This window comes from Eleginops maclovinus, chromosome 19, assembly GCF_036324505.1.
Source record: "Eleginops maclovinus isolate JMC-PN-2008 ecotype Puerto Natales chromosome 19, JC_Emac_rtc_rv5, whole genome shotgun sequence".
In the NCBI taxonomy this organism is placed as follows: Eukaryota; Metazoa; Chordata; class Actinopteri; order Perciformes; family Eleginopidae; genus Eleginops; species Eleginops maclovinus.
Window position 1 is genome coordinate 6,285,891 of NC_086367.1, and position 21,806 is coordinate 6,307,696.

At 41.1% G+C, this 21,806-nt stretch overlaps 3 protein-coding genes and 1 pseudogene across 10 annotated transcripts in view; 3 read left to right on the forward strand and 1 right to left on the reverse strand.

Moving 5' to 3' along the window:
* Positions 1–203: 203 nt before the first annotated feature.
* LOC134881825 (tubulin beta-1 chain) lies at positions 204–4,217 on the forward strand. The gene is made up of 7 exons (XM_063909394.1): positions 204–363; positions 552–660; positions 1,306–1,416; positions 2,348–2,592; positions 2,687–3,009; positions 3,194–3,538; positions 3,745–4,217. Exons 1-7 carry the CDS (start codon positions 307–309, stop codon positions 3,893–3,895), a joined length of 1,341 nt encoding a protein of 446 aa, XP_063765464.1. The 5' UTR covers positions 204–306; the 3' UTR covers positions 3,896–4,217.
* Positions 4,218–5,501: 1,284 nt separating this feature from the next.
* LOC134881054 (tubulin beta-4B chain-like) lies at positions 5,502–9,697 on the forward strand (annotated as a pseudogene).
* A 1,915-nt stretch (positions 9,698–11,612) lies between these two features.
* LOC134881503 (tubulin beta-1 chain-like) lies at positions 11,613–15,025 on the forward strand. The gene is made up of 7 exons (XM_063908892.1): positions 11,613–11,859; positions 12,041–12,149; positions 12,527–12,637; positions 12,868–13,112; positions 13,204–13,526; positions 13,891–14,235; positions 14,338–15,025. Exons 1-7 carry the CDS (start codon positions 11,803–11,805, stop codon positions 14,483–14,485), a joined length of 1,338 nt encoding a protein of 445 aa, XP_063764962.1. The 5' UTR covers positions 11,613–11,802; the 3' UTR covers positions 14,486–15,025.
* Positions 15,026–16,972: 1,947 nt separating this feature from the next.
* si:ch211-266o15.1 (zinc finger MYM-type protein 4) overlaps positions 16,973–21,806 on the reverse strand; it is a 33,920-nt gene continuing 29,086 nt past the window's right edge. For all 8 annotated transcript variants that reach the window (XM_063908862.1, XM_063908864.1, XM_063908861.1 and 5 more), the window contains 4 exons: positions 21,217–21,465; positions 20,888–20,996; positions 20,258–20,326; positions 16,973–19,572 (listed from right to left, as the gene is read on the reverse strand). In XM_063908862.1, the coding sequence (XP_063764932.1) occupies positions 19,437–19,572; positions 20,258–20,326; positions 20,888–20,996; positions 21,217–21,465 (563 nt within the window). In that variant the 3' untranslated portion in view covers positions 16,973–19,436. The remainder of the gene's footprint in view (positions 19,573–20,257; positions 20,327–20,887; positions 20,997–21,216; positions 21,466–21,806) is intronic.

Here is a 21,806-nt window from a genome sequence, read left to right on the forward strand (position 1 = left end):
CAGACATTGAGTCAGGGAGACATCTATATTATTGAAGACACATAGAGTTAACAGTAAAGAAGCATATATCTTTTTTCATTTTAAAATGTATTTTTTTGGAGGGGGGTAGAGCATTATGGTCCACACTCCAATACAGTAGGCGGCGGTAATACTCCTTTAGCGCTGGTTGCCATCCTCCATAAAACCGTAAAAAGAAGAAGCAGAAGAAAAGCGCTGCTGTTCCGCAGACACACCTTATTCTCCAGTCAGTTCGAGCAGCTGAATCACTGCAGTGGACTCCGTCTTTGTCGGTCTTTGTTAATCAAAATGAGGGAAATCGTGCATCTTCAGGCTGGCCAATGTGGAAACCAAATTGGATCCAAGGTAAGAAAAGCCTAGATTAATGAAAGTGAATCCTTAACTCATTTATAAAATGCGTGGATGTGTACTTTGGTTTGGGCGGGCCGGTTAGCCTACTTAGCAACAATGCTAATGATAGCTTCCTATTTTTTAAGCTAAATCATGCTGGTTAGCAGGTCATTTGACTGTTTTTGTGTTTTATTCTCTTCTAGTTTTGGGAAGTCATAAGCGACGAACATGGCATCGACCCAACCGGCTCATACCATGGGGACAGCGACCTGCAGCTGGATCGCATCAACGTGTATTACAACGAGGCATCAGGTTAGCTTCGCTTTGCCTTGCCTCGGTCACACCTTAAATCTTCGTAACTCTACGCAGAAGGATTGTTAATAGGCCTACTGGAGCCATCTAGCGGTTTATCCCTCCTCTGGAAGCACAATCTGCCCTGTCACTTCCTAGTTGCTGTCACGGCTTCCACAATACATGAACAATCCTACAAAAAAATGATGCAGTCCCAAGCAAATACGAGGTTTTACCTTATTGCAATATTTTGTCGCAATAATAAGGAGAATCACTTAGTTTATTTTTTGTATTTTCAGATCTCTATAAGGTGTGACCTTGTGCTATAAAAACATTAACAACAATTATAAAAAATAATCTGGTGTATAAATACCTTTTTTGCTTTGTTTGATCATAATTCCAAAGGCAAAGTATTTCATTCAACTTCACAAAAAGGGATAGAAAAACGAGCAGGTTTTTTTCCTGGGGAATTATTTCATCAATGTGTGTAAAAATCTTCAGATCCATAATAATTTGTCTTCTTGGGTTTGGATCACCAGGCGGAAAGTATTTAATTTGGTTATTTTTATTAAACTTACTTAAAAATACGAGCAGGGTTTTGCTTGAGTAATAATGCAGCAATTAAAATAAAAATAATAATTTGTCTTCTTGTGTTTGGATCACCAGGTGGAAAGTATGTCCCCCGGGCGGTGCTGGTGGACTTGGAGCCCGGCACAATGGACTCCGTGAGGTCCGGTCCCTTTGGCCAGATCTTTAGACCAGACAACTTTGTCTTTGGTGATTATGTTTAACAATTATTGTTTGTTTTAACTTAAGTTGATAAAGTTGTCCACTTTGTAATATACATATTGCAAAAAGCTGCATACCATTATTGCATTCAGGGATTTTCTTTAAAGGTCCCCTATTATGCAAAATGTACTTTTTGATGTCTTTTATACATAAATGTGTCCCCGATGTGCAAGTAGACTCACAAAGTGTCCGAAAATACAACCCTCTCTCTTTTCCGCCTTACGCGCATCTCTAAAAAAGAGGGGCACAAAAGAGCTGATCCAGATTTGCTGCAGTCATGATGTAATGACCGAAATGTGGGCTGGCTTTACATTAAACTCCTGGAAACGTCCCGCCCTGTCGTTCCCCAATATAGAGTCAGCTAGCTGAAACCCCTCCCGCAGTCTTTGTATTCAGCAGGAGGGACTTAGAGTTGTTGTGTATATATAATACATATAATGTAACTGTTTTAGTGGTAAACACTGAGAAAATAAGTGTTTCAGAAATAATGCTCGATCACGGCAGCGTTTAGCTGAGTTTCTCCATTGGAAACTTCTCTCTTCAGACAGAGAGCTGCGTGATGCTGCAAAGGGGCGTGGCCAGCTTCAGCTCAAATTTAAAGCTACAGAATCAGCACTTCAGGAACAGGGCTGACATAGAGGGGTATGAGGCATGCTACAATGGGTGATCTGTTTTTATTTTGAGCAAAGCACTTCACAGACATGTTTTGTATGGATATGGCCATATAATATATATAGTATAATAGCAGACCTTGAATGAGTTGACCGAGACTAATATCAGTAGAACTATCACTCCTTTGTTGTATTGGTGCCTGCTCACTGACATTAAAATGTGTTTGCAACTATAACAAAGACATCATTCTTGTAGATCAGGACGTGTTGCAACCTGTTATAGACTTGTGTTTTTGCATGTGACACAGGCCAGAGCGGAGCAGGTAACAACTGGGCTAAAGGTCACTACACTGAGGGAGCTGAGCTGGTGGACTCGGTCCTGGATGTGGTGAGGAAGGAGGCCGAAGGCTGCGACTGCCTGCAGGGCTTCCAGCTCACACACTCTCTGGGTGGAGGCACCGGCTCAGGCATGGGCACGCTGCTCATCAGTAAAATCCGAGAGGAGTTTCCAGACCGCATCATGAACACTTTCAGCGTCGTACCTTCACCTAAGGTGCTTATAATACACTTAAATATAAAAAACATTAACTATTTATCTCATCTTATGTCTGATTTAATGCCATTCCTTCTCCCTCCCCCGACTCCAGGTGTCAGACACAGTGGTGGAGCCGTACAACGCCACCCTCTCCGTCCACCAGCTGGTGGAGAACACAGATGAGACCTTCTGCATTGATAATGAGGCGCTGTATGACATCTGCTTCCGCACGCTGAAGCTCACCACGCCCACCTACGGAGACCTCAACCACCTCGTCTCAGCAACCATGAGCGGGGTGACCACCTGTCTGCGCTTCCCCGGCCAGCTCAATGCTGATCTGAGGAAACTGGCCGTCAACATGGTGCCCTTCCCCAGGCTGCACTTCTTCATCCCGGGCTTCGCCCCGCTGACCAGCCGAGGCGGCCAGCAGTACAGGTAGAGGTTTTAATAGAATAGAATGATTTTATTGGCTTTGTACTCGGGCACAACTACATTTTGATATGCTTACAGTACTAGTATTTAAACGATTCATAATCACAGATTATTTGAATTAATGCTATTTTTTTTTTAATTGATGCATCTAAAAATGAATCTTATTGAATGGTCTGTCTTCCTGCAGGTCGTTGACGGTCCCTGAGCTCACCCAGCAGATGTTCGACTCCAAGAACATGATGGCGGCCTGCGACCCGCGCCACGGCCGCTACCTCACGGTCGCCGCCATCTTTAGAGGCCGCATGTCCATGAAGGAGGTGGACGAGCAGATGCTAAATGCGCAGAACAAGAACAGCAGTTACTTCGTTGAGTGGATCCCGAACAACGTGAAGACAGCCGTCTGCGACATCCCTCCCCGGGGCCTCAAAATGGCCGCCACCTTTATTGGCAACAGCACAGCCATTCAGGATCTGTTCAAGCGCATCTCAGAGCAGTTCACTGCCATGTTCCGACGCAAAGCCTTCCTCCACTGGTGAGTGATATAATAATGATGAGACTTTGAGACACTTGCCCAAGCATAAGTCATGGTTGTTACTAATCAGTATCAGTCTGTAGTTTGGCACCATTTTGAAAGATGTGTTTTTAAGTTCATACTTGTGTTTAAAACTATATTGATTTATTATTGATTAATCTTCCAAAGTGTTACTAGATTAATTGTGTAATATTTCCTTGTTTCAGGTACACTGGTGAGGGCATGGATGAGATGGAGTTCACAGAGGCTGAGAGCAACATGAACGACCTGGTGTCCGAGTACCAGCAGTACCAGGACGCCACCGCTGAGGAGGAAGGCGAGTTTGAAGAGGAGGGCGAATATGAAGATCAGGCCTAGACGCCCACAACAACCTTTTCCTCTCCCCATGCAATTTACATGGTTTAATGTTCAAAACGTGCTTTATTTTTCTCATTCTGCTGCTGTGTTCATTTGTGATAACGTAACACTGACCAGATCAGGCACTTATCACTGAATGTGACAATTACTGTTTAATATACAGTGTTATTCTTTTGCCAAAACAACAACATACTTTACACTAAAAGCTACAAATTGTGTCAGGATCTTGTCAATGTTACAATATTCCTGGTGTGCTTGTAGTGGTAAATTGGGATCAAATGTGCTGATGGATTTTAATAAACATTTATTATTTGGTTCTTCATTGTGGTGTTAGTTATGACTGAACTGACCTATGACCAATGTTTTATTGTCTGAAATGACAGTTTAGTCTAATTTGTTAGCCTGTATGGAAGCCCATTCCTGCCAATAAAAGTGGAAAAAGGGTATTCTGTAATTCATTATCAACATTATGATTTTGAGCGACATCAAAGATGTAGATTACTTCCAATACTTGTAATTTAACAATAATAACGTCACTTTTTTTAGCACCTTTTCCAATGGAGTGCTTCAAGGTAAATGCATTATCACATGATTGAGCCTCCATAGTAGGATCTCCAGTATTTTTGGCTAAAAGCAAAGAAACAAGCTTTTACTTTTGACTAGTATATCATTGCATGTAACTTGTTAGATGCTTTTAGCCAAAGCGACTTACATTCAATACCGTGGGCAATCCCCACAGGAGCAATTTGGGTGGAAGTGTCTTGCCCAGGGTCTCATCAACATTCTGACTGCAATGGGTTGGAACCAGTGCTCCCATGATCCTAAGATCAGCACACTAAACCAATGAGCCACAGCCTCCCTATCCACTCTTTTTTTTTCAGCCAGTCTAATTCTAAAAGTATATGTGTGTTTATATATATATACACACACACAAATAACATGTATACAAGCTTGCATTGCTGGACAAATGAAGAAATCTTGTGAATCAGGTAAGTTTGTTATGAGGCTCTCTTTCCCCCTCTTGTGGAAACTTACATTATTTATTATTTCCCTTCCACAGCGACTTAGCGTGAGGGATTAGTAAAATAGCCAACTCGTGGTCTGAATGTAAGAAAATGGGCCTCTGCCCTGTGTACAGACATGCAAAAGGCCCCACAATCTCTCCAACATAGGAGCATTACACACCGAGCTGTTAAGCTCCTGTTGTTTTGTGTCTCTTAGTGGTTATTTCTCGTTGATATGTAGGCTAACCTCTAAAATGTAACTTCATAGTCACCTAATAAAAACACAACTATTATGATATTGTCAAAGATACAAATTGTGTCGGTATATACAAAGGTATGATGTTTTATATTCATATGTTGGTGGGTCTGTGTGTTGCTACCTAAATGTCGACTTTCTATTCTATTCTTTATGTGAGCAGCAGGAAGGCTTGTGTACTAGAGAGGGGAAATAATTACTAAAATGTAAGATGGGTTGTTGATTTTTCATTCAAACTTCTAGGTTAAATACTATACATACAAAGGGAGTGCCTCGGATGAAACGCTGTTGTGTTGTGTTACCAAGGCAACCGAGCCCCCTTACCAGTCGACCAATGAGATGACTGCTGAGCTTTGAGTGACATGAATTTTGAACAATCGGATTAATCAACCAACAGCAGGTTGAAACACTCCCACCTGCTCCGGTTAGTTCGTAGCTGGATTACTACAGAGTAACAACTTTGTCTTTATCGGTCGTTTGAACGCTTTTAATTCAACCAAAATGAGGGAAATTGTGCATCTACAGGCAGGCCAATGTGGAAACCAAATTGGAGCCAAAGTAAGAGTAGTTTAGATTTAAACTTGAATTATTAAGCCATTTATAAAGTTCGTGGATGTTCAATTTGATTTGAGTTGGCTGATTAGCCCAGTTAACAACATTTATTATGATAGAGTTTTACTCGTTAAGCTAAGTCATGCTAGTTAGCAGGTAATTTGAACGATGGTGTGTTTAATTCTCTTCTAGTTTTGGGAAGTGATTAGCGACGAACATGGCATCGACCCGTCCGGGACATACCATGGGGACAGCGACCTGCAGCTGGAGCGAATTAACGTGTATTACAACGAGGCATCAGGTAAAGTTCTCTTTGGCTGCAAGCTACAGTTGGGTAATATAGCCAGTTAAATAAAGATTTAATTAAGGTAACTCTATACAACGCGGAAGGATTTTTAATCAGCCTAACGGAGCCATCTAGCGGTGGATCCCTCCGCTGGAAGACTCTGGAACAACAATGGTCCTAATAACTGTTGCAGTTTCTAGGATACGTCAAGTCAACAAAACCTCCAGATAATTATACTGTCCCAAACAAAAATACAGCTTTAACTTATGTTAATATGTTGTGGACATATATTATATATATTAGCGAAACTTTACTTAATTAGACCTATATTTTCAAGAAACGATAAGCTGTCATTAGGTGTAACCAAGTACTGCAGGAACACTGGACCGTATTGACATGCCATACAAACAATTATAAAAAAGAATTCAGTTAACAATATGCTTTTTGCTGTGTTTGTTCATAAATCAAAAGGCAAATTGTTTTATAAAATCTAATAAAAAGGGGAAAGAAGGCATACGTATTAATGCAGTGAAAATAAATGCTTAATTTAAAAGATAAATTGTCTTATCTATCAGGTGGAAAGTATGTCCCCCGGGCAGTGCTGGTGGACTTGGAGCCCGGCACGATGGACTCAGTGAGGTCCGGTCCCTTTGGCCAGATCTTTAGACCAGACAACTTTGTCTTTGGTGAGAATATAAACATTTCTTGTGTTTTATCTTTGGTCGATAAAGTTGCCATACTGTGATTAATGATTATTGAATGAGTTGACAGAGATAAAGAATTTAAAAAAAAACTATTTTAAATGTAACTATCATTCTTTTTATTTGCTGCACTTTTTATTTTTAATTGAGCAGTATACTTAAGGCATCGAAAGGCAGAACAGAGTATCTTTTAATGTCTTTATACTTATCTTATATATTATGTATAATGTTGTTATACATAAATATTGTGCTGTATATTGTGCAGCCCTGGGCTAGATTCACTTTTAACTCTTTAAAACAGTACTTGCAAATCTATAATGAAATCCTTTTGAATGTAGACCCAGGATGTCTTGATACCACAGCTTTGATAGACTTGTGTATTTGCATGTGACACAGGCCAGAGTGGAGCAGGTAACAACTGGGCTAAAGGTCACTACACTGAGGGAGCCGAGCTGGTGGACTCGGTCCTGGATGTGGTGAGGAAGGAGGCAGAGAGCTGCGACTGCCTGCAGGGCTTCCAGCTCACACACTCCCTGGGTGGAGGCACCGGCTCAGGCATGGGCACGCTCCTTATCAGTAAAATCCGAGAGGAGTATCCAGACCGCATCATGAACACTTTCAGCGTCGTACCTTCACCTAAGGTGTTTATAATACACTTAAATATAAAAAACATTAACTACTATATATATATCGTCTTACTTTGATTAATGCGACTCCTTCTCCCTCCCCAACTCCAGGTGTCAGACACAGTGGTGGAGCCGTACAACGCCACCCTCTCTGTCCACCAGCTGGTGGAGAACACAGATGAGACCTTCTGCATTGATAATGAGGCGCTGTATGACATCTGCTTCCGCACGCTGAAGCTCACCACGCCCACCTACGGAGACCTCAACCACCTCGTCTCAGCAACCATGAGCGGGGTGACCACCTGTCTGCGCTTCCCCGGCCAGCTCAATGCTGATCTGAGGAAACTGGCCGTCAACATGGTGCCCTTCCCCAGGCTGCACTTCTTCATGCCCGGCTTCGCCCCGCTGACCAGCCGAGGCAGCCAGCAGTACAGGTAAAGAGACTGGTTCAATCTTCATGTATTGTGCTTTTACACGTTTGTCATGCATTTACAAAATACACATTAATGCAAATTAAGGCGATTACATTTGACACCAATAAAAACACATTTACAAATGCATTTAAAATAAATCTTATTGAATGGTCTGTCTTCCCCAGGGCTCTGACGGTCCCTGAGCTCACCCAGCAGATGTTCGACTCCAAGAACATGATGGCGGCCTGCGACCCGCGCCACGGCCGCTACCTCACAGTCGCCGCCATCTTTAGAGGCCGCATGTCCATGAAGGAGGTGGACGAGCAGATGCTGAATGTGCAGAACAAGAACAGCAGTTACTTTCGTTGAGTGGATCCCGAACAACGTGAAGACAGCCGTCTGCGACATCCCTCCCCGGGGCCTCAAGATGGCTGCCACCTTTATCGGCAACAGCACAGCCATTCAGGAGCTGTTCAAGCGCATCTCAGAGCAGTTCACCGCTATGTTCCGCCGCAAGGCCTTCCTCCACTGGTGAGTGACGGGAGATTGACGGATTGATCACCTTACATTTTTTCCAGATGAATGGTTTGGCCAAATAAATGAAAATAGTGAAAGTCATACGCATTTGAGTAATATTTCGTTGTTTCAGGTACACTGGTGAGGGCATGGATGAGATGGAGTTCACAGAGGCTGAGAGCAACATGAACGACCTGGTGTCCGAGTACCAGCAGTACCAGGACGCCACCGCTGAGGAGGAGGGCGAGTTTGAGGACGAAGGCGAAGAAGACCTGGCTTAGACGCCAAGCGCAATGTTTTCCCTGCTATGCAAAAGCTAAGTTAGGGCTCATTATTGTAGAAATCTTCAGCTTTAATCAATAAAACAGCAGTTTTAAAGAACTGCACAGTAGTTCCACTGAATGTTGCACAATGGTAATAGTTAGCCCTGTTTTTAAAAAAATGTTACTGTTTTGTTCTCAAACGTTCTGTTCTTCCTTCCTGCTTTGGATATCAATGTTTTTGTCTTGTCTTGTGTTAACTTTTTTTCAAGATGCAAGGTTTATTTGTTACGAAAAAGAACGTAGCAGTGACCAGAGGCCTGTACGACGAAGCAGGATTTGGGGTTGGCGAGGTAACTTCAGGCTTAGCTCTGGGTTTTCAGTCGTACAACGCTGGTTCACTTCTTACCAGGGTAGATCTCCATGGTAACTTATGCTGAACACCTAACCTGCTCCATTATCACATCATCAATCGCATCATAATACATCATATATTTCCTTATATGTGTTAGTTTCTCGAGCAATATCTGGCCGTGCAATACTTATTGTATCGCACACTGTAAGCAGAAATGAAAACCACACATTGAGTTGATGAAATGCTCAAGTGTATATAAAGTCAGATCCACACGTCTTAGATAGGGCAGTGATATCATTAACCTTAATTACGTTAACTTACGCAATCGAACAGTCGGTATTTTTTTACCGGCTGTTCTGCTGCACCTTGCAGCTGCAACTATGTGGCTTTTGTCCTGGATTATGTGTTTAAGTCATGGATGTTTAAAGTTTAACATCTACATTTTTGTCTAAAATGATCGTTCACATTTCATCCATCAGGTCGGTTTTTCAGGATTGTGATTGGTCAAATGTTGCTAACCCTGCTCCTTTCATGTGAACACGCTCATAGCTGGACAGATAAATCCTGGGTTGACTCACCAAGTTGATAATCAGCGTCGTAGGACTGCTTAGCGAGATGTCGTTTGTTAGGGTTAGTTAAGCCAGACAACTCAAACATATCTGGGGTATGTTGAACTGGCCACAGTTCAAGGCACTCATTGCTGAACTTGACAAATACTGTGTGATATGGAGCTTAATTGTTTTTGAAGAAACTGGTCACTGTTACAATATTCCACTGGGATGTTATTACAACAAATGTAAGGATTTTAATAAAAGATATATGATTTGGTGCTACATTGTGGCAGGTTTGTGTAAATCCAAATGAACATAACACTGTGGCTAGGTGTGGTTCATAATCTTACTAACGTATCTATTCATTTTACATCTATGTTTATGAAGATTATACTCTTGTGATATGCAAAATCAGTGATAGGAGTCTCCTATGCAAAGTGTCTGTCCATCCACAGCAGATCCCTGATCTCACTTTAACAGATAACTGCAAAACCTGTCTTTAGCCCTCATCAAGCTCACTTACAGCCTCACAAATAAGTCTGGTTTTTTTTTCCTGTGACCTCAATCAACACCAGGTCCTTTAAGTCACAGTATAATGAGACAAATCATATTGGATTGAGATCTGCGGAAATTAGAGGCCAAGTCAACACCTTGAACTACTTGTGTTCCTCAAACCATTCCTGAACCATTTTCTGCAGTGTGGCAGGGTGCATTATGCTGCTGAAAGACGCCACCTGTCATTAGGGAATACCGTCTCCATGAAGGGGTGTACTTGATCTGTAACACGTTTAGGTAGTACTTTTCATAGTAACATCCACATGAAATACAGAACCCAAGGTTGCCCAGCAGAATATTGCCCAGAGCATCACACTGCCTCTGCCATGTTGCCTTCTCCCCATAGTGCCGCCTGGTGCCATGTCTTACCCAGGTAAGCGACGCACACGCACCCGGCTACCCACATGATGTCAAAGAAAACGTGATTCATCAGACCACCTTGCTCCATGCTACAGTTCTGATGCTGACGTTCCCATGGCGCTTTTGGAGGTGGACAGGGGTCAGCGTGGCACCCTGACCGGTCTGCGGCTGTTCCTTACTTCACCTGTCAGTGGTCATAATGTTATGGCTGCTAGGTGTACACACCTGAACGCCCACTAATAAATATGTATATGTAAATATACACATCGTACTCTTACATCGACACATGGATACAAATTAGGAGGTATTTTGAAAAGAAAGCACAATAGTTAATATACCCAAAAAAATAACGGTCACAGGTTTGAATCTAAACAAATGAATATGACTATATTAGCACAGTTCAAATATATAAAGTTGTGCAAATGCTGTCCATAGCATAGTAGTAGAAAAAGTGTCTGTTAGCTTTTCTGGGGAGCTGCTGTAGCCTACATTTCCCCGTTGCGGGACGAATAAAGGATTCTGAGTTATTGATAGGATCTGACTCCACCAGTGCATCGAAAAGAATAAAAAAATATGCGTTCAGAAACAAGACAAGACATATTATTGGAAATGGCACACACACCTCATAGAATTTCAAAAGCAGCTGTAACCTATTTCCTCTGGATCCCTGCACATATTGGGTTGAAGGGAATGAGCCGGCAGATAAATATGCAAAGTTGGCGACAAGGGAGAGACAAATTAGAATGAATGTGATAGCAAGGCTGATATCACGAGCATCATCAAGTCCCAAATGAAAAAGAAATGGCAGGATGGGTGGGATAGAGTAAGGGTCAGACATTTTATAATGTTCAAACGAAAGGAGGAGAAACAAGAGAAGTCAAGGGATGTAAAAAAAAGAGGAGGACATCATTATCAGAATGGAATTGATCACACAGGGCTAAATTGCACATTATTCAGTATGAAAAAACATACAAGAGGTAAATGTGAATATTTGTGGCAATGGAGAAACAATTCAGCACGTATTTTTGCAGTTTTCAAGAACTAAAGTAAGCACTGAAAAAACCACACGGAACTAAATACAACAGTGATTTTGCTAAGGAGTTCAAGGGATGTATCATACAAGGCAATATATATGTTTTTAAAATGACAGGGGTTATATTAAGGATTTAGGGTTATACTGTACCGTGCTGATCCACACTCCATTCCAGAAGGCGGCGGTAAATGCACCTAAAAGCTGATTGCCGACCGCCATTGACCGCGCCTTACCAGTGAAAACGCTAAACCAAGTTTTCTCGACCAATGAGATGTCTACTGAGCCTGAGTGACATGAAATTTGGAACAATCGGGTTGATCTGGAAACGGTAGATGCCAACACTCCCGCCTTCTTCGGTTAGAACGTAGCTGCCAGGAACACTGCAGAATAACCGCTTTGTCTCCTTCTCGGTCGTTTGGAATTCTTGAATTCAACCAAAATGAGGGAAATCGTGCACTTACAGGCAGGCCAGTGTGGAAATCAGATTGGAGCTAAGGTAAGAATAGTTTAGATTTAGATTTGAATTCTTAACTCATTCAGTAAGTGCGAGGATGTTTAATTTGGTTTGGGCGGGCGGGCCCTACTTAGCAACAATGCTAATGAAAGGCGACATACTAGTTGAGTTAAATCAGTCTCATGTTCAGGAACATTGACCGTTGTTTTGTATTCTCTTCTAGTTTTGGGAGGTGATAAGCGACGAACATGGCATCGACCCAACCGGTTCCTACCATGGGGACAGTGACCTGCAGCTGGATCGCATCAACGTGTATTACAACGAGGCTTCAGGTTAGCTTTGCTTTAGCACCGAGCTAAAATTTGGTAGCTCCTCCGTTTCCAGGATACGGCCTTAAGTCAACAAAACCTCAGATAATAATACTGTCCCTAAAAAAAATATTAAAAGAAACACAACTTTAAACTTAATATAATATTTTGTGGGCATATATTAGCCACATATGTATCCTATTATTAGGTGTAACCGTGTTTTGTAAGAACACTGTAACATGCCATACAAACAATTATACACAAATAATATATAATAATAATAATTTCCAAGGCAAACCATTTTATTAAACGTTAAAAAATACGAACAGGGGTTTGCGTGAGTAATAATGCAGCAATTAAAATTAAAATAATAATTTGTCTTCTTGTGTTTGGATCACCAGGTGGAAAGTATGTCCCCCGGGCGGTGCTGGTGGACTTGGAACCCGGCACAATGGACTCCGTGAGGTCCGGTCCCTTTGGCCAGATCTTTAGACCAGACAACTTTGTCTTTGGTGAGTATGTTGAACAATTCGTCTTTTGTTTTCAACTTAGGTTGATAAAAGTGGATTTTGTTGAATGAGTTGACAGATTCAGTAGAACTGTCATTACATTCTCCTATTGGTGCCTTAGTTTATGCACTGCTAACTGACATTGCGTTTGCAAGTGTAACAATGTCATAATTCTTGTAGATCCAGGATGTATCGCCACATGTTATAGATTTATCTGTTTTCATGTGACACAGGCCAGAGCGGAGCAGGTAACAACTGGGCTAAAGGTCACTACACTGAGGGAGCCGAGCTGGTGGACTCGGTCCTGGATGTGGTGAGGAAGGAGGCCGAAGGCTGCGACTGCCTGCAGGGCTTCCAGCTCACCCACTCCTTGGGTGGAGGCACCGGCTCAGGCATGGGCACGCTGCTCATCAGCAAAATCCGAGAGGAGTATCCAGACCGCATCATGAACACTTTCAGCGTCGTACCTTCACCTAAGGTGCTTATAATACACATAAAGACTGCAACATTAACTAATTATCTCGTCTTACTTTGATTAATGCGACTCCTTCTCCCTCCCCCGACTCTAGGTGTCAGACACAGTGGTGGAGCCGTACAACGCCACCCTCTCCGTCCACCAGCTGGTGGAGAATACAGATGAGACCTACTGCATTGATAATGAGGCGCTGTATGACATCTGCTTCCGCACGCTGAAGCTCACCACGCCATCCTACGGAGACCTCAACCACCTCGTCTCAGCAACCATGAGCGGGGTGACCACCTGTCTGCGCTTCCCCGGCCAGCTCAATGCTGATCTGAGGAAACTGGCCGTCAACATGGTGCCCTTCCCCAGGCTGCACTTCTTCATGCCCGGCTTCGCCCCACTGACCAGCCGAGGCAGCCAGCAGTACAGGTAAAGAGACTGTCAGGCACTCCTGCTGTATTTTTACTGTCATTATACTGAGGTACAATAATATTTTGCTAGACTTCTCTTGGTGTAGTCAAATAAAACAAAAATAAGGAGTAGCTGTAATAATCACATATCCTTAATTTTTCCCGCTGCAAAAAATATATATGTACACAACCATGGTAGAATTGTCATGCTTTCTTTATTACAACACCACACCTGTTTTTTAACCCCCCAAAATACATGTTTATGCTGATATTTTAAACGTGGTTAATTTGATGATTTTTAAAAAATAAATTGACACCACTCAAAACAACACATACAAATGCATTTAAAATAAACACTAATCGTATGGTCTGTCTTCCTGCAGGTCGTTGACGGTCCCTGAGCTCACCCAGCAGATGTTCGACTCCAAGAACATGATGGCGGCCTGCGACCCGCGCCACGGCCGCTACCTCACAGTTGCTGCCATCTTTAGAGGCCGCATGTCCATGAAGGAGGTGGACGAGCAGATGCTGAATGTGCAGAACAAGAACAGCAGCTACTTCGTTGAGTGGATCCCAAACAACGTGAAGACAGCCGTCTGCGACATCCCTCCCCGTGGCCTCAAGATGGCTGCCACCTTTATCGGCAACAGCACGGCCATTCAGGAGCTGTTCAAGCGCATCTCAGAGCAGTTCACCGCCATGTTCCGCCGCAAGGCCTTCCTCCACTGGTGAGTGACAGAAGTTTTACAGATTTTCCAGATGAATGGTTTGGCCTTATAAATGAAAATAGTGAAAGTTATACGCATGCGAGTAATATTTCCTTGTTTCAGGTACACTGGTGAGGGCATGGATGAGATGGAGTTCACAGAGGCTGAGAGCAACATGAACGACCTGGTGTCCGAGTACCAGCAGTACCAGGACGCCACCGCTGAGGAGGAGGGCGAGTTTGAGGACGAAGGCGAGGAGGACCTGGCTTAGACGCCCAGCGCAATGTTTTCCCCGCTATGCAACACTTAGTTAGGGGCGCGGTCCATACGCTTCAAACGCATCATGGTATAATTATCGAAAATTGGCTTTTAATCAATGAAACAGCAGTTTAAAAGAATAGCACAGTAGTTCCTCTGAATGTAACAGTTTGTGTCCAGCCTTCTTTTTTTTCTTAAATGTTATTGTTTTTTCCCCTCACATTTCTTTCCTTCCTTCCTGCTTTGGATATGAATGTTTTTAACTTGTTTCGTGTCTTCTGTTTTTCAAGATGCAAGGTTTCTTTGTTATGAAAGAGAACGTAACTGAACAGTTTAAGGCACTCATCGCTGAACGTGAAGAGTACTGTTGGATGTGGAGGTGAATTCTTTTGCAAAACAAACAAACCTTAAACTGAAAGCTATAAATCAACGTGATTTATAGCTGAAATTTCGACACATTCATTGTTACAACATTCTTAGTGTGCTTGTACTGGGATGTTATAACATCAAATGTAAAGATACGTTTTAATAAAATAATTATGATTTGGTGCTACATTGTGTTGTTACTTATGGCTGAACTGAACCAATGTCTAATTTACTGAAATGATGTAGTGCTCTTATTTGTTACCGTGATTTAACCGGTATGGAAGCCCATTTCACAAGAAATGTCTCCAATTAATGACAGTATATCGCAATGAATTTGTTACCACACTTCAGTTTTCTGATTGAATTGCATTTGAAAAGAGACTTCTGTAAATCAACTTTTTAGGACATAAACTTAAATGGTCTTTATTTAAATCAGTAGGGCCTATGAGGTTTAAAATGCACTAAAAGCAACATTGGATGTGCCTGAATAAGTTAAAGCGGACAAGAGCAGGGCTGAATAAGCCCCATGAACATGGAAGATCTCAAGACCCAGGTATTTTTGTTCTCGAGTCAGCCATTTTGTTTTCATGTGCCACTGCAAAACTTCCATAGGAGGAAACGGGGCCTTGCTATCCATGCTTTCTCCTTAATTAGGCGTCTGCTTAATATCAAAATGGATGAGATTTAAAACTATAGACAAAATGGCGCCGTTTGAACCAACAGAAGGATCAGGACCATTTAGCACTGGTTCCAACTACAGAACTACATATATCAATGTATGATTCTGTTTCTTAAGTTCAACCATAATGTAGCCAGATAGAAGATATCTTTGGGTTAGTGTATCCGTCTAAATGTAATTGGTGATGTCTTTTGCAGACTACCACCGGCTATAATAGCTAACGTTGAATTAACGGCAAATTGGCTGCTGCAACTAGTCAATTACCACACACCAAAACTTAGGTCACCTGTTTTGCGAAATCCACTTTTTCATTTATTTTAAATATAAATATGTGTCCCCTCTGTGTTAAGAGATTCTCTCATTTTGTCCTGTTCCATTTATATAAAAACCTGTATGAAAATTAGCTGATCAGATTTTGGTCACTTGGTTTTTTTGGGTTGTGCAACCATTAACCAATAACCAACCAAGGTAACACCTTATCACCTGAATCTCCTCCTAGGGCACCGTGGTGTTTTTTTGAACTAATCATCTCATAGATAGGCGTGGCCGAATCAGCACTATTAGAACAAGGCCGTAACAGAGGGGTATACGGCATTCTACAGTGCATGATCTGTTTGGTATTTCAAGCCAAACACTTCAGAGACATGTTTTTTTACATATCTGAGACCCATCATTTATTGTCGAGAAAGATTATAATAGGGGACCTTTAATAAAACAAAATACCCTTTGTAAATATGACCATATGAATCATGGTAAATTATTCTAGCTCATAATAATGAGTTAGGAAACTAAATTAAAGATAGTAGGTGAGACACTCAAAAAGGATAGTAAGTAATGATGATGAGAGTGTTTCTGGTCATTTTACAATTTCTCATTAAAATGTATTACAGAATACTTCGTCCCCCTCAGTGGATTGGGCTTCTAACCTTTGACTGAGACCATTTGGCTTATGGTTTTTGTGTGTCTTCTATCAAACAAGTCATTTAGGTCCTTAAGTGATTGACTATTTTGAAATGGAACTTTTATAAATAAATACAAATGATGATGCATTTAAAAACATTTTAAAAGAAAGGTCTTTCTAAATATAATTGGATATTATTTTACCTTTTGTTCTTTTCCCCCCGGATATCGGTGCATGTATGTGTACATATATGTGTTTATTTGTGTGTATATTTATATACTCATTTATTTATTGTTTTTCTAACAAGAGGGCTATTTTCTTTATGAGCTATGCTTGCCCTCCCTCTTCTACCAAATTAGTTTTTCGGTTTCATAAATTGTCTGACACACACACACACACACACACACACACACACACACACACACACACACACACACACACACACACACACACACACACACACACACACACACGCACAACATCCTATTTTCCTCAATCATACATTCAAGAATAAAAATAAAGAAAGGAATAAGATGATTTTTTTAATACTCTATGGAAAAACGGCATTTTGTGTATGACAATAGAATCTGACCCAGGGTGCTTCAGACAGCAGCAGTGATATTCAGCAGTGTGTGGTTTAGGAAATACCATTTACAGAACTCTTTGATTGGACACTTATAATCAGTCACCACAGTGTAATAAGAAACGTAAGATATAAAACATGAGTCAAATGTTGAGGCACGTTGGCCTCTATGATAAAATACAACAAAAGGTGAGACAGAAAAGATCTGAGTAGCAACAAATGCATTACAAGACACATTATGTTACCACATAGCATTGAGGGGAGTGGAGTCATAATGACTGTAAAATAAAAAGAACAAATGAAAATATTTATATTAACAATCCCAAATTCTGAACCACTCGTGAAAGGAAATTTAAAAAAGGTTTAAAAAAAACTGTAATTGGTTAATACAATTCTAAATAATGATCCAAAAGTCTCTGACAGGACAGTCACTGCTATGAAATGGACATTATAAGTTGTAAAGGTGTTTATGTTCAGTATGTACTGACATGTTTGGGTAACTTCTTCCATCTATATAGGCCATTTAAAAAACTAAATTCAGAATCCTTTCAAAATAAGATTTCTACTGCAGCTGTTATCTGCAGCAGACCTTACATTTTAGATGGGTAGATTAATAAAAACAAAAGGGCCGCTCCTCACAGCGGGAAATATTTTAGGCACATCGTCATAATACTTGTTTTGATTATAAGTATGGCCAACAAGCCATACTATACCATATACCACTAACACCACAGTGGGGTACAAAAAATAACTTGTTGTCTGTCGCTCATCCATATTTCACTTTTCAAATAAGGGAACAAATGGAATGTAAAACAAAGAGGAGAAAAGAATATTGGCAGAAACAGGACATGGATTCAGTAATACAGGGAGTAGAGGTCCCATTGTAGTTAAAATTACAATAATTGTATTTGGAAATATTCCAAATCAATCAAGGTGGTCTGTGAATACCTTCATGGACTATTTTGATTAAATTCCCTGCAATAAAGTGGATGAGGCACATGAGATACCTTTTAACTTTATCTACAGAGGAAGGAGTTGGCAAAACAAAGGAGAAATAAGGCCACATGGGATGACGAATATAAAAAACGAAGTAATATCACATAAGTAGATAATAATAAAACAGTAAAAACATTACAGGCACTATGAGGATCCTCTGGTATTACAAGGATGGTGACACTGAAACATTACTAACATATTAAATTAGACATTTAAAGAGGACATATTCTGCTCATTTTCAGGTTTATATTAGTATTTAGTGTCTCTACTGTGACATGTCTCCATGCTTTAATGATCAAAAAGCCCTTTATTTGTCTCATACTTCCTGTGCTGCAGCACCTCTTTTTGCCCTCTGTCTGAAACCAGAGCCCAGTCTGCTCTGATTGGTTAGCTGGAGGGCTCTGTTATGATTGGTCAACCGCTTAGCGATGTCCCACCCCTTGTACAATGTGTTGGAGTGCTAGCCAATGAAGCGCGAGTGTAAGTGCTGTCACTATGCCACGGAAGTAAACAAAGAAGTCCAATGGAGGCATTTCAGGTGGGGGGAGTGTATGGGAGGGAAGTTTGCAGACCATTTACATGCACAAAAACCTATACACACTACAGAAAAAGGAAAACCCAAAGAGAAGCAGAATAGGGCCTCTTTATATGCATTTCTTAAATACCAGTAACAAGCTCTGTAATTCTTCTTGTTTTTAGGATGTGTTAATATTCTAGTTGCCAGCTCATAGAGAGGCCTGCTGTGAACTCGGGAAATCTTGAGTACACCAATGTTTTATAAAAGAAATGTATAGTACGTGTCCCCAGCACATAGAAACTGCCTGATGTTGACCTGCATATACTGGGCAATTCACACATTAGCATATGTTGTGTTAATAAACAGGAATTACCATTATAGCCTATTGGGAAAATAGTTTAAAAATGGCTTGGCCGATTTGGAAACCAGAATGTGGCCCTATTTGTAATCTCGGGAGGCTGATTTTGACTACCATGACTACTGTTGCAACCATTGAATATAGAGAGCACAAGAGGAAAGCATTATCTCTACTGTGTATTAACCCTGGTCTGTTTGCTGCTCACACAGTCTAGTATTGCTGATCTGACTGTGAAATAAACTGCAATATGTACTAAATGATGGCCTAATTATGATTGACACAATGAGAGAAGGAGATGGTGTTAACATTGAATCCCTTTGTCAGACTTATGACAAAGTATGTTTGTAAACTCATAGATGTGGGGAGGGAAGGCAAACTGAGGAAATTAAACACAATGATCCCACACGGAATGTTCTTTAAATGTGTCTTTTAATGGTCTTTCTCTTCTGTGTCCCCATTTCAAACACCTGCCAGTCTTTGTCTGAACAACAGGAGGAGGCTGGTACACCAGTAATTCCATGTAACCTGTACGTCACTGGAGAATATCACAGGTAGAGCCCCCCCTCACGGTAAAGCATCGTCATCAGTGGGGGCCGTGGCTGCAACGTGGCCCTGGTGCACCTCTCTGACGGCTAAAATGCGAGACAGCATGCTCTGCAGGGTGGCGCCCTCCAGTGGCTGACAGGTGTACCAGTGGGAACTGCAGGGTCAGAAATAGACATGTCATAAAAATAAGAACATTTCAATACACAATATAAAGAATGACCGGCACTTGTTGCTGGTCCAGATGCTTATTTTGCCAGAGATACGTAGGTATTGATAGTAGACGCTGTAGGGTTGCTTTCTGTGGCTTTTATTATTGTATTATTTATTATTTTAAATATAAAAACACCTAATCCTAAGCTTTCTGTAAGGATAGATTTAGTCTATAAGGGTTTTATATTGAAAGAACTGCCTTACACTGAGCTTGCTGTTTGTAGACAGTGACTGTGTGGGGCTTTTATTTTCAAAGATAAGCCTTATCCTAAACTTCCTGTTTGGATACCAATCATCTCTCAAAGGGGCGTGGCCAGCAGCAGCTCATTAGCATTTAAAGCTACAAACAGAGAATCAGCACTTTTTTAACAGGGCTGAAACAGAGAGGTATATGGCATGCCAAACACTTCAGTGACATGTGTTGTACATATCTGAGACCTATAATATATATTGTTGAAAAAGAGTATAATAGGGGGCCTTTAAGTGTTTTTTCTCTGCTCTTAAACATATTGGTAGGTCATTTTTACCCTAAAGCCATTGTAGGTCAAAAATCCAGTATAAATAAAATGGCGGGTAGAAAGCCGTGTTGAAGTGCCACGTTCATTTTTAATGCAGGAGCACAGACTGACCTGTGAGTGTGCACAACCTCCTCCGGCTGCAGGAAAAACACATCTCTTCTCGTCTGCACCGACTCCGGGCTGTTAAAGAGGGGAGAGGAGATTACTGTCTCCTAAGCCTTATAGTTTTTCTATATATGTACCTATAATAATCATAATAATTTACTAATCTTTACTTATATAGCACTTTTCATACCCCAGTTCAGAGTGCTTTATCAACATGGCACACATCACAAGTTACAACACAAAACATGAATTTCACTTTAGGTCATTGTTTAAAAGCAAGGGAACCAGGGTGACAGTGATTAGTAAAATAAAGTAGTAATGATCCTTCTTGGTAAAATAAAGGCAGGGAGAAGACAAAATGCTTTAAAAAATGTCAATTAAAATGAAAACCTATAAAATAAAAAACAAGATAAAATATAAATACATTATAAGAATAATGCAAATGAAAAGTGGATATTACGTGAATAATAAAGGAAAATAAATAAAACAATACAACAAATAAATAATAACAATCATAAAGACTAAAATGGGGGGTTTTGATAATAAAAAGGTACTCTAAAAAGATGTGTCTTTTAGAAATGAGTTGAGCTCTGATATTTATACTCTATATAACTATAAGTGTGTGGTGTTTCTCACCATCGGGAGAGGTAGAACTCGTACAGTCTCACAGGACAGTGTAGAGGGTTGGCGACATTTTCAAGCATCTCCAGCATCTCTTCCTCTCCCTGCTTTTTTCTATTTCGTTCTGAACACAAAAAAAGGTACCACAACTCAGGGAGTCATACTAACAGTAACAGATACCTGATATTACCAAATACGTTCAGTTTAAATATTCCAGCCACTGCTAATAGGGTGGAACTTCTGGGTGGGGATGCAATATTATTTGATGACAACCATTTTTCATAATCGTAACGTAGTTAAACCCCTAATCATTCAGTAAAAATAAATCCTCTACTTCAATGTACCTGTGCGGTGGGGGTCCTTGCTGCTCCGCCGGTATCGGAGGTAGAGCACTTTTCCGGCTCTGTTGCAGGGTTTGGAGAGTCGGGTGAAGTTGGCGAAGGACACGTTCTGGTGCTGCTCCAGCGTGGTGAAGCCGAATTTCTTGGTGCAAAAGAAGAGCAGCGTGTTGAGCAGCACGATGGGGGAGTAGGCGCCCAGCTGCTTACACTCCCACAGGTAGGACTCCACCACCCGGGAAGAGACTGCAGCACCTGGAGGAGGAGGGCGGGGGGCAGGGAGGAGTGAAACTGGGGTATTCAGGGGGCTTTAATGTCTTAAGCCACACTGCATGCTGGGATAGTTTTAAATACTAAGTTTGGGTTCCTTGGTTGTTTAGAGTTCAGGAGGATTTTACGGAGAGCTGATTTATGGCAACCTGACATAAAACGATTTTAAAATATTTTTTACAAGCATAAAAAAAGAGTTAGGAGAATGTTGTTGTATTTAAATGCATTCACATTTTTTTGGCCATCTCTGGCTAGTAGAACAAGCTTTAAAGGTGCCATAGAATGGAAACTGTATTTACCTTGGCATTGAATAAGGAGAGTTCGAT